This window comes from Convolutriloba macropyga, chromosome 5, assembly GCF_964194025.1.
Source record: "Convolutriloba macropyga chromosome 5, txConMacr16.3, whole genome shotgun sequence".
In the NCBI taxonomy this organism is placed as follows: domain Eukaryota; kingdom Metazoa; phylum Xenacoelomorpha; order Acoela; family Convolutidae; genus Convolutriloba; species Convolutriloba macropyga.
Window position 1 is genome coordinate 60,423,684 of NC_134472.1, and position 12,654 is coordinate 60,436,337.

The following is a 12,654-nucleotide window of genomic DNA, read 5'->3' on the forward strand; positions in this document are numbered from 1 at the left end:
TTTGCTTTCCCTATAATTTCAATTTTGCATACATGGTTCTCGATTTTTCTGATCGTGTTTCAAATTTTCTACTTTTTGGTTTTTCCATTTTCGGTTCTAACAAAACTTACTTTTTGTTTTATTCCTTCGTATTTTCTTAAAGTTTCAACTGATTTTAGTTCAAACTATTTTTCTGCACTGCATTCAAAAATCGCCGTCGCTTCGTCAAGTTAAGTTTAATGGAATCTTTAAAAGTCTATCCTGGGTCGCAATGCTCTTGATCATCAAAAATTTTGAACTATATGAATATTTTGGTGCAAATATGATGCGTCTCTCAGTTATTAGGTAAGGTGAATTAGATGGAAGGTGAATTTACACTAATTGTATAATTGTTGTCTTGACTGCTTCTCTTTGGTATATTAAGATCTCAGGTCTTTTAATTTCGCATGATTTTGAAAATGATTGTACGTGGTATCAATTTTTGAAGAAATGGAACTGCAAAAGGCTCCAAAAAATGAATGTCCCACGTACAGCTGTAATGCTCCTCTGGAGTTTTCTTCTAGACATTGTTTTTCCCTAATAGTTATCATTTAAGTAGTATTTATATAATATCATAGTATTTATCAAATTCTGTCTTTAGTACACATTTTTTGATGATCAAAGTTTAATGGAACGCAAACTGCATTTAATTTTTTTGTTTGGATTTCTTCCTACTTCCTTTTAGGCCATGGTCAAAGCAGTAGATTTCGAATCAGCATTTTCTTGCTTTTTTGATTTGGAATTTTGTGTCGAGTAGTGATGTGACTCATTGGAATTGGAATTCGAAATGATTTATAATACAAAATTTTAAATTTGGTAGATGAAAAGTGCGAAATTACCAAAAATTGTGTTTTTCACTCATTTCAAGTATCAATGCTCACAAGTTCATTTGATGTAAACTTGGCAAATTTAGTTTTCAGGACATTGTGAAAGAGCTCAATAGAGCCTTCGCCTTCCTGTGAAATTATTTTCTTATTGGTTTTTTTTTCAAAAAATCGGCTAATCCGTCGGTAATTTTTTTTTTAAAAAAACGTTAAACTTGATGATTTTCATAAGTCGCGCTTTACCGTGCTTCTGACTGGCTGATCTAACACATTTGAATCAACTTGATCTAGATATTTTAGGCGGTTTAGCCAGAAGGAAATTGATTGTGATGGCGTACTAAATTTTCTACTCAACAGCTTAGTCGCTCTACCACTTCAACTTCACCTACATCTCTAAGTTCGTGTTTTCCTGTTTAAATTTTTTTTGCGGCTTTAAGTCTTCAGCTGAATATAGTGCATTAAAGAACGTACTCGATACAGCTCCGAAAAAAATGGTTCAATTTTTTTAATAATCGAAACAGCTGTTGAAATATTAAACGAGACTGAGATGTTCGCGTCAAGCGTTTTGCGAACTCATCGTGTTCTCCCAATGAAATACATAAAAAGTTATCCAGTTTGTTCTCTGGTTCCACAAATTTTATTACTGGAAAATGATCTGGAAGTGTTAATCAGAAAAGACATTTTTGTTATTTTTCCTACCCACTTTAGCTGGGGAGGAACTATATAGTGGAATGGATTTTTGTTGAGTTAATTTTGACCGATCGATATATTCATCGTTGAGGGTTGTGAGTGGTATCATTAGAAAGACCGTCCAACGTAGAATAGTTAATTAAAAAGATTTTGTAATTTCGTTGTTTCCGTGTATTTATTGAGGTTAAAAATTTATTGAACATTTTACCGATTTTCGTTGTTTTTGTGCACATTTTCCGTTTTTATCAATTTTTTTTTGCAAAAAATAGGTAGAAATTATTAGTGATAGTGTTGTTAGTTTTACCTCTAAAGATAGAAGAGTGTTGTTGAACAATTTGATCAAATTTTTGGCTAAAATTGTTGGTAATTTTTTCAAAGTACAGCTTTTTCGTAAATTGCGCCAAAAAAGTCTTTAGCGCACTTTGTTTAAATTTGCCGGAATAACACACCTAAAAATTTCTGACATAATTTTCGTTAACTCCAAAGAAAACTTGTTCTCTTTGCACTTCCTTTGAGAATGTTATTGAAATAAAACAGATTTTAATGTATCTAATGAAATTAATTTTTTTGCGGTTCACGTTTTAAACTGACTTTTCGGCTGGGATATTACGAGGTTTCACACAAAATTGATTTTCGGACATTATCCCATTATCGTTTTGCACGGTGTTGACACCGTCTTCTAGTAGAATTTAATAGCGTTTTTCAACAATTTTTGTCTAAAATTGTCGGTCTTTTTGTTGTCTCATAAAAAGTTCTGTAAAATTGCAGGTCTTAGCGGCTTCCTTTTAATGAACAAAGGAATGTATTTATTGATTTCAGTTGGTAGCTAGACTTTTCCATGGCTTTTCTATGAAATCAAATGTTTTATCACTTTATTCGTTTTCAAAGAAGGATTTACTGGTTTTATCCGTGATTTACGGAATAGATTATGGTTTTATTGGCTTCGACACCGTTTTTTAAAAATGTTTATTTTAAATGTATGGTTTTTGCCGGTATTTGTCGTTTGTTTATGTATGCGACATATTCTGGATAATGACAGGTTTCAATTTCTCCATATGGAGGTATAATTGAACATAAAACTATTTAAAGATTTCAGCTGATATCAAAATGGTTTTCATTAATTCAAAATTATTTACTTTATTCATTATTATAAATAATTTATTCAAACGTTTTTTAACTTTGCCGTTTTTGTTCTTCTTTGTCTACTTTGAGTCTCATTGAGGATCGGTCCCATGTTTTTGTTTTTTAGGTGAATTAGAAATTATTTGGATCAGCTCAGCTTTTTTTCACGCTATTTTGAATTGGTTGTTAATTTTTTAATTAGAGTTTTGGATGTAATGTTTGCTATTTTTGATTTTTTTTGTTTCTCTTGTCTTGTACTCTTAATAATGGAAGGTCTCATCGGCTTTGCAAGGTGGCATTGTTTACGTTAATAAGTGATTTGAGTTGGTAATTTTTTTTGTTCGTACACCAGTTATTTTTGAACAATATTTGAATTTTTGAAAGTATGCTATCTCTTCCTCATTCGGTAGACAATTACGCCAAAAAATGTTGATGACCGGGGTCGGAACATTATGTTCAAACTCACATTACCAAGCTTCCTTGTTGGATTCATATTTCACTGCAAACAAACTCGGAGATATTCGTATTGAAAATCGGGATTTGGCGTGCGGATGTTTTTTTTGCAGACTGCTGATAGTCAATAGTGACCAAAATAAGAATTCGATAATAAATATTTTTGCAGATAGCAGAAATGTGAAACTTTGCGCTTCAATTGAAACATGAGTAGAACTTCCGTAAAACGTTGTCTTATAGTCTGTGGTAGGAAATCTGTGGCAGAACTGAGCAACGGGAAACAGTGCTTTCGACAGCCCATTAGATCTCTATCAAGTGGTTCCTGCTTCACTGGGTCAAGTGCTTGCCGTGGCAAATTTATTTCCAAACCCATTATTAGTCACCATTCTTGGAGCCAAGTACTGACCAGGACTTGTTCAGTCCAAATTGACTCCAAATTACTTGACGGCAATGAGCATGAGGTAAGATCAGGTCCTCTGTTCGATTACCTGGAGGTGACGTCAGAGGAAGCCAATGCAAGTACAGAGCACCCTATTAAGTTTGATTCGAGGCAGGAGAAAGTGGCTGAGAGGCTGCAGCATCTGTACGAACAATTGAAGGAGGAAGTTGATGAGGTTAAGGAACAATCTTCTCACGTGATCATTGATCCCACGGAGGAAGAATCTCTATACACACAGGTGGGCTAAAATTGGTGTTAGGTGAAAAATAGAAGAACGGTAAGTATTACCTCCCGCGCACTTCTGTTTTTTAATAGCAGCTAAGAGAAAACTGAGAACATTGCTAATCTTCTCGTGCGTGGAATTTGTACACCACGCACGAGCGTGGCAAGGGAGCAATGGCAGCCTTCTTTTAATCATTCGAGTAGAGTTTGTACTTAAAATGAAGTAAAAAAACTGATCCAACAAATTTTTAGCTGAGCTATACACATTTTGCTCATTCTATGGCATTCTGACTTTGAGTGTTTTTTCAAGTGAGCAGTGCACATGGAAAACCGATTTTGCCTTTTTTGCCCATTTTTTTTACATAATCCTTGGATTCATCTTTCATTATAAAATTTAGTTTTGATCAAGTCCTCAGAATTAACAAAAAACTATAGAATTTTTGTGCTTAACTCGGGTTTTATTGGGATTTTTTTCTTTTACAGTTCAAAGCTTTTGAATTTTATTGGGACACTGTCTTTTTTTACGGCTCGCAGAGCAGTATAGGCGGAGCTTCTTTGATCGACAATTGTTTATTTGAAACACGAAATGCAGCTCTCGAAAGCAAAATTTTTAGGAACTTTCAAACAAAGAAAAGAGCAGACAAGAGTGAATCGGGTTCTAGTCTGACCATAATTTTAATAGAGATGGAGAGAGAGAGAGAGAAAAGAGAAAAAAAAGAAAAAGGAGAAAATTTTTCGAGTCCAGAGATTTTTTCTACGCGAGGCCTTTAGAACTTTTTAAACTAGCTTGAGTTTTTTTTACGATGGTTTTGGTAGGTCACAGTTTAATTCTTAACATTGGTTTTGAGCTTTATAGTTAATGTAGGTATTTTTGGTTTTTGTGATTTTGTTTTGCGTTTTCAACAATTTGGACTTTTTCGACTCCTTGTTTTTCTAATTATCATGTTGATAAAAAACTTTTTGACTCGCATACAATTTCGAGGTAATGCACTTTTCAATTATACATTTTTTTTGGAATTTACTATTTTTCGAGTTCTGTTACACATTTGGGTTCTTTTTTGTACATGAAATTCAAATTGAGCTTTTATATTTTACTTCGTAAATCAAAATAAGTTGCGTGTTGATTTCGTTTTCCCTTATTTTATACAAGGCTGAGAGTTGTCATTTGATTAGAAAACGGTTCAAACAAAATTTTTAGATGCCCTTCTATTTTTTAATGTTCCTTTTTTGCTAATAATTCGCTTATGGAGAAGTCAGATAAGCCTTCTCACCAATACATATAGAAAAGGAGCGTACTTCCTGATATTCTTAAGTTCTTTTTTCAAAAGTGTTTGTCAATTATGTTTTTTTTTCTATTTACATTGCAGTCACAATTGAGGTTATGAGCAACATTTACGCTAATTTGTTTGGATGGAAACTAATTGTTGCTGAATAATTTTTCCGGGTGAAACTTTTGATAGAAATTTATTTAGTTCGGTTTTTACCTCAGGTGAAATTTGAAGCATTGCGATGTGCATTGTGTGTGGGCTAGACAATAATTGTAATTGGCTTTTTAAGGTTTAAATTATGGTTCGTCATATCAAGCTACCTGATAAATCTGGTAGAACGGTCCTTGTATATTTTAGCTTAAAGTAAAAAACAAATAGGTAGTTTGCTGCTGTCTTTTTTAGGTAATTTGCTGCTGAATTTAGCTAAGTTTAGGTAATTTGCTGCTGAATTTAGCTGCTGTCTTTTTGAACCTACACTGCACAAAAACTTGATATCGCTCAATCTCCAGGTTTTATCTCAAAATATTTTTTATCGGATTCTCTTCGTTTTTTTATTTTGAAAATAGCTTAAACTAGTTTTTTGGATCAATTTTGTACATTGATTTAGTACTTGGGTGGCAATTCATCCTTTGATTTTTGTAAATGTTCTAAGAATCTGATTTGTATTGGGGCGCTCTCTTTTTTAAGATCCCTAGACACATTTTATCATTTTAGAAGTCAAATTGAAGTGATGATTTTTGTCATGCCGAAACTGGAATTGAAGCGAAAACACGAGTGGTTTTGCGGCGTGAAATTTTTTTGCTCGATTTTTGAAGTGGAGTAAGAAAGCGGTGTTCGATTAAAAGTTAGCTCTCTCTTGTGATTTTTGTCTTCTGTTTTTACTGTTCTTTCTATTTTTTAGCGTATTTTTGCTAAATGGTATTCCCAATCCTATCATAGTCCATTCTAGGGTGTAGTTTTGTTCAGTCGAAGAAAATTTTTTTAATTGTATGTCAGGACTTGTCCTGATATATTTTGACGTTTTTTTCCCTGTCATTGAGAAATCGTTGGATTAGTGATTAAGTCACGCTGGAGTAGTAAGATTTTGAATTGTATTGGGTTGCTATCTTTTTTTAAGATCATTGGACACATTTTTATGATTTTTTAAGTCAAAATGAAGTGATGATTTTCGTCATACCGAAACAGGAATAAGGAGCGAAAAAGCGAGTTGTTTTTTTTTGCAGCGTGAAACTTTTTCACTCTAATTTTAAAGCAGAGTGAGAAAACAGGGTTTGCACAAAATTTTGCTTTCTCGCTAGTGGTTTTTTTGTTCACATGCGGCAATTTCACATTGACTTTTAATGTTTGTTTATGATCCAATTCTTTTGTAAATGAATTTCACAATCCCCTCACAGTCCATTCTAGGTCTAGTTTTTGGCTTTGTTATTGAAACTTTTTTTGAATAGGTCAGGACTTTAACAAATCTTCGCACCTCTTCTTCACTTGTTTTAAAATTTTTATAATTTAATTTTAAGTGAAAACTTTTTGATTAATGTTCTAATCGTTTCTTTTAACTTTTTCTGATCGGTTGTTTTTTGAGAATGCATTACAAAGTCTCGTTTCTTATTTCAGTTTTTTATTTTCTCGATCAATTTAATTCAGGGCGTTGTATGATGTTTTTTTTTTCGTTATACAATTTCTTAGTGTATATATAGTATCTGCTTTCTTAATGAAGAAGAAAGTCAATCTTATCTTATGCAAAGTCGGATGGCTTTCATCGTCACTGCTCTATCATCTCTCGGACTCTGCCGAGCTTTAATCTACAGTGCAAAAATTTAATTTGACCTGATGGGATAGGATATTCCTGTTTCAGATATTTGGAACGTCGGAAGACCTCAATGCTCACAGACTCAAGGGGTTTTACATTCACGGATCAGTTGGTAAGCGCGTGGTTCAATGCCAATTTGCTTCTGTTACCCAAAGTGAAAATCGGAATTTCATATTGTGGTAACGGTCTATTACAAAATATGCCAAAATATGTCTCGGATACATGACGCAGTCTACATTATTTCTAGGTTATATGATGAAGACACTGAATACTTCTGAATGAGGCTAAAATTGACACCCTCCTCCTGGCTTGTTGATTAAGAACAATTCAAAGACATTTGTCTCCCTCTTTTGGTAATGCTTATTACATTTGGCAATGAATTATCATGTGTCTAGGGTGTGGAAAGACGATGTTGATGGATCTGTTCTTCGACAGTTGTCCAACTCCTGATAAACTGCGTATCCATTTTCACGAATTCATGGTGGATGTGCACAAACGAATCCACAAGGCCAAGCAGGAGTATTACCAGAGTAGGAAGAATCGTACCAGAGGGAGTGGAGGAGAGAGGGCATTTGGTTTGTTCAGGCCTCATCAGCACTCTGGCCGAGAAGAGGCTTTTGATCCGATTCCCCCTGTGGCAGATGCCATCGTGCAGAAGTACAGAGTCATATGCTTTGATGAGTTTCAGGTAACAGCTCCAAAAGTGGTCAAACGTTTGCTAGCGAAGTCAATAATTTCAGAATAGTTTGAATGACGTATTTTTAGACTGAGATCGCTTTTCAAAGTTCGTTCATTTTGGAATTAAATGGGAATTTCTGAGGGCGATTAAACTTAATTCACTTATATAATTCACGATATAATTCACGAATTTGATTCACGGGGAAACTGGCAAAAATAAATAGCCTATATTTACTGATTGAAGGTTGTGTAATTTTTGTTGCAGGTGACTGACATAGCTGATGCAATGATTCTGCGCAGTCTCTTCACCAATCTTTTCCAGAGGGGTCTCATCATGATAGCAACCTCCAACAGAGCACCGAAAGGTAAACAACACTTTAACCTATCTTGACCGGGTTGGCAGTTTCTCAAAGACCTATCGATGTGTAAATGAAATTCCATGGCCGAACAATACTCACCATATTTATAACAGCAGTCATTTTCTATTCGTGATATGGGAGTTATTGATCGTTGTGGAAGCTCACGTTGAACGTTTTTAATAGCCGCGAAGCGATAGCGGCTATTATTGGGGACATCGTTGTTTTTTTTACAACTCAAAGGATTTGAATTGTATTGGTGCGCTGTCTTTTTTAAGATCTGTTCACGCTTTTTTTTCGGCTTTTTCACGTCAGTGAGAAGTCGAATTAGAGTGGTGATTTTGGTCACACTGAAATATTAAAGAGAGTGAAAAATTGAGTAGGTTTGAGGCGTGACTTTTTTCAAAATACCTTTAAAGTGGAGTGAGAAATTGGTGTTCGAACAATTCGGCGGTTTTGAGATGATTTTTTTTCAGGTGCGTCAATTTGACTTCGGTTTTCAGAGTTTTCTCTCCTTCAGTAATTTTAGGACGGTACATATGTCTTCTAATTGTGCCTATTCGCCTTTGTTTGAAATCATTAAGTGGCAGCTAAAACTTGTTATGACTTTGCCACTATTTGATGTCATAAAATATTGGTGAATTTTAGATTTAGCCCCATTTTTAAAAATTATCTATTGTCCTTCCAATTACTATCATCAATGACAGGTCTGATTGTGTGCTAATGAGGCATAAATTAACCTGATTAATGGCTCGAGTTAATAGCTAGTGGTTTTCATGACCTTGACACTACTTTTTCTCAAAAATTGTGAGTGAATTTTCGAATTCTGCAAGTATTTATTAATAGCCGCACAGCTATAGTTGGGGCTATTATTGGCCTTCTCTTGGTTTTTTTTATTTCGTCGGTCGCGATTTTTGTTACCACCATATGACGTCACAACAACTTCAAATCTGCTTATTGTTCATTCGTTCATGTCATTTAAACTGAAACGCGTACGTGACGTCTTTTTTCGCTCTTTGTGGAGAGAATTTTTTTTTGATCATTTGCGTGATTAAATTTTTGGTCACACTTGACTTACCTCACTCACAAAAATGACTTCCTCACTTTGAAATTGACTTTTTTTACTTTAATTCAAAGAGACAAGGTCAAATGGGCGTGTGTCACTCTAAATGAAGGTTATTGGAGAGCAGCTAATATAGGCAGCAAAAATTTATACAGATTTTGAATCAAAATATAACATATCAGCCTTCAATGAAAAGACGAACTTTTTTTGGTCTGTCTTTTTAACTGTTTTTTTTTGAGACTGCAGATCTATGAAGCTATTGCGGCTATTTTCGGACAATTTACCAGCTATGTTTGTACTTTTTGATTTCTTATCATTTAATCTCATTGGGGACAGGTCTCTGATGCTGCTAATAGGAAATAAGCTTAGCGATTTAATCGTTTTTGTTCAAAGCTAGTGCTTTTTTGACTTTCACACTAATTGTCTTCAATAATAGTTATCGAATTTTTTGGTTTTTTCTTTTCCGCTTGGTCATCTTTTCTCTGTGTCTCATTGGTTGCTAACAAGCCTATTGCTTTTTGTGACTTGTACTTTTATTCGTATTTTTAAAAATCTTACTCATTTTTAAATTTGCTGGTATTTGTTGTACTTATTGCTGTCTTATCATTCATTCTCATTGATGACAGGTCTCATCAACATTGAATGACAGGTTGCTGATGAGAAGTAGAGCAATATAGTTCGCAGTTTGAGTTCATAGCAGTTGTTTTCTGATGTTGATCCTGTCTTTTCGGAAAAATGAAAGTTGAGTTTTTAGTCTTGCTTGTTTTTATTGTTCTGGTGTTTTTTATTGCTTAAACTCATTAATAACAGCTCTCATTTGCCTTTTAAAATGGAGTTAGTGATGATCAGGTATTAAATTAATACAATTCTTTGAATTTATTTCAGGACTTGTCCTGCTATGTTTTTTAGTTCGTCGTCTCCATCGATGATTCTTCCGAACTGACTTCTAGGAATTGACTTTTTAAATGACTTCAGTGACTTCTACTGCTATAAAATATGTGTGCATGACGTCATTTCTGCTTTTGGTTCAATTGAGTGACTAACCTCACTCAACAAAATGACTTCTGAACTCATGGAACTTTAAATTTTATGAATATTTACTAATTAAAGGTCAATAGTTTGCATCTAAGTAGTGCCAAACTTATATGCTCTAATTCTTGAGTATCAGTCTTGAGTTTTTGATTTCGAACATCAATTTTGAAAAAGCTCTTAAGGTTTTTTTCCTTATAGATCGTATGTGTCATAAAATTGACAGACCGAATCTAATCCAAAAAGTCTAGTGGTCTATTAAAGGCTGGTGATCGATCTGTCTATCTTATTTCCTTATTTGTTTCAATTCATGGAAGGCCAAAATTGTCTATCGGGGCTTTTTTATATTTTGAAAAATGAATTTTAAATTCTCTTATGGGCCCCTAAAAACTAACTCGGGGAACAATTTTATCGAAATCATGCATTAAATTTTTCCTCACAAATATCAGAGCAAAGTTTTGTCAAACAAACCTAAATTAGTAATCCTTATTCTCCACGACTGCATGTTGATGTCAGTAATAAAATGATAGAAAAACATCCCCATTTTTAAAAGAAATTGGATGAAACTATATGAATAATTTTGCAGCGTACTGAATGGCTCTCATGAAAACAAGTTGAAGTCCTTCAGTTGTAAATTTGACATTCGAATGCTAGCAAACTGATGGAGATGGTGCAAGAAATTTTAATTGAATCATTAATACTTTTTCCCCTTGAAACCTTAAAATGAGAGAGCAAAAATGGATTGGATTGGAAGTTTGAACAATGTCTGCAAAAAAAAAGAAAAAAAGTTGGGAGCGGTCTGAAGAACAATAGAAATTTGTTAGAAGAGTAATGATAAAGTGCTAGAGTTTTATGAAAAGAAAGTCGCTCACGAGACTGGTCACGAGAACCGTAGATTTTTCAAGAATGTTGGCGATGTCGTAAACAAAAACTCATAAGATGAAACGGCCGAAAATATATTCTTTGAGGAAAACATCGAGAATCTGAATGTTTTATTACATCGTTAGGCAGTCATATGGCGAAGACGTTTCCTTCACCAAAACAAACTCAGAGGGCAAACCGATAAAATCACTCTTTTTCACAAAAATTTTGAAGGAGTTTGTTGCATCAATCGCCAAGTCATAGAATAGAGCTCATTCTGCATGAGCTTAAACTACGTTTGAACTAAGTTTTTGAGCCAGGAGTTTTTCCAAATGCATTGAATTTTGCGTCAATAGTTCCAATTTTAAAGAAGGTGACAGAAACGTCCCTGAAAAATGCAGACCAGAATCACATCTGCCAATTATTGGAAAAAAGTTCTGATTTTTTTTTTACTTTTGATGAAAACAACCTTAATTGAAAAGGACGAGATCACCAAATGCATGTGTTCAGATCTATATTATGTATTTCCGATCAACTCAAAACCCTAAAGAGGCATGCCTTTATCACTATGTTGGAAGATGTTAGAAAAAGTAAATAAACACGAAGCTTTTAGCGACTTCAAGATAACATTTTTAAAGCTGAAAAAGCTTTCGATACAGTTGATTGTTCCATCCTTTCAGAGAAATATTTAGATTTTGCTTGAGGAGGAAACGATTCAGCGAATTGGAGTCGCTTCTAGGAGACAGAAGTCAACTAATAAACTAAAAATCTTTAAAACCAAGAAAAGTAACATTTGGTATATCTCAACGATCCACTCTTGTTCCGGTACTATTCTTTTTAGTTCAAATGAAATTTTGTGTAACAATGTAGAAAAAATGCGATATCTATTTGCTGGTGATACATCTATTAGAACCAAAGGTACAAAAACAACGATAGATAGCAAACACCGGCTGACTTTATAATTGTTCCGACCCTCTTGAGGGGGGAGGAACTATATACTCAAATGGGTTTTTTTTGTTCCGTGAATTTTCGCCGCTCGAAATATTCATCGTAGAGAGTTGAGACTGGTATCATTAGAAAGCTCGTCCAGCGTAGAATACGGAATTAAAAAGATTTTTTAAATTTTCGTTTTCTACAGGGAGTTATCGAGGTTTAAACTTCTGAGAAAAGAAGAGTGAATTCACGTTGTTTTTATTCACATTTTCCGGAATTTTTTGCCTAAATTTTCGTCAATTTTGCTCAAAATTTGTTATAATTTTTCAGAATAGTGTCGTTGATTTTATTTTTGAAGACGAACAAGCTTTGTTGATTGTTTTGTTTTAATTTTTTTTTTGTCAAAAAATCTGGATAAACATTTCAAAATTTAGCCTTTTTCATCAAAAACAGCACGAAATAAGCTACTTTAGTCCACTTTGATTAAATTTGCCGACAGTACACCCCCAAACAACACTCATACAATCTTTGTAGTCTCAGAGGGGGGCTATTTCTACTTCAGAGTCCGCTGAGAGTGCTCTGTAGTTAAAACTTTGCCTTTTTTGCTAACTTTACTCGTTGATTATCAAAAATGAAGAATTTATTTTGAGTTTTCAACTAACAAATTATCTATATCTACAACATTCGAAAAATCAATTGTTCCTAACGGACAATAAGCATTAGCAGGGATAGTTTTGGGCCATTCTTGGACTGTTACAATCCAAAAAAAAATCGGGTTGTAATCAGTCGGTCTTTTTTTTTAAAAAAAGACCTTTTTTTTAATAATAAAGAACAAAACATATCAAATCAAAGCTCAGGAGTGATAGGTCCAACCAATTCGCTTGCTAAGCA

The 12,654-nt window shown here is 34.0% G+C and overlaps 1 protein-coding gene across 1 annotated transcript in view; it reads left to right on the forward strand.

Annotated features, from left to right (window-relative positions):
- Window positions 1-3,280: 3,280 nt before the first annotated feature.
- LOC142339514 (AFG1-like ATPase) overlaps window positions 3,281-12,654 on the forward strand; it is a 33,699-nt gene continuing 24,325 nt past the window's right edge. The window contains exons 1-4 of the mRNA XM_075389600.1: window positions 3,281-3,784; window positions 6,889-6,955; window positions 7,239-7,531; window positions 7,787-7,886. Coding sequence (XP_075245715.1) covers window positions 3,314-3,784; window positions 6,889-6,955; window positions 7,239-7,531; window positions 7,787-7,886 — 931 coding nt within the window. The 5' untranslated portion in view covers window positions 3,281-3,313. The remainder of the gene's footprint in view (window positions 3,785-6,888; window positions 6,956-7,238; window positions 7,532-7,786; window positions 7,887-12,654) is intronic.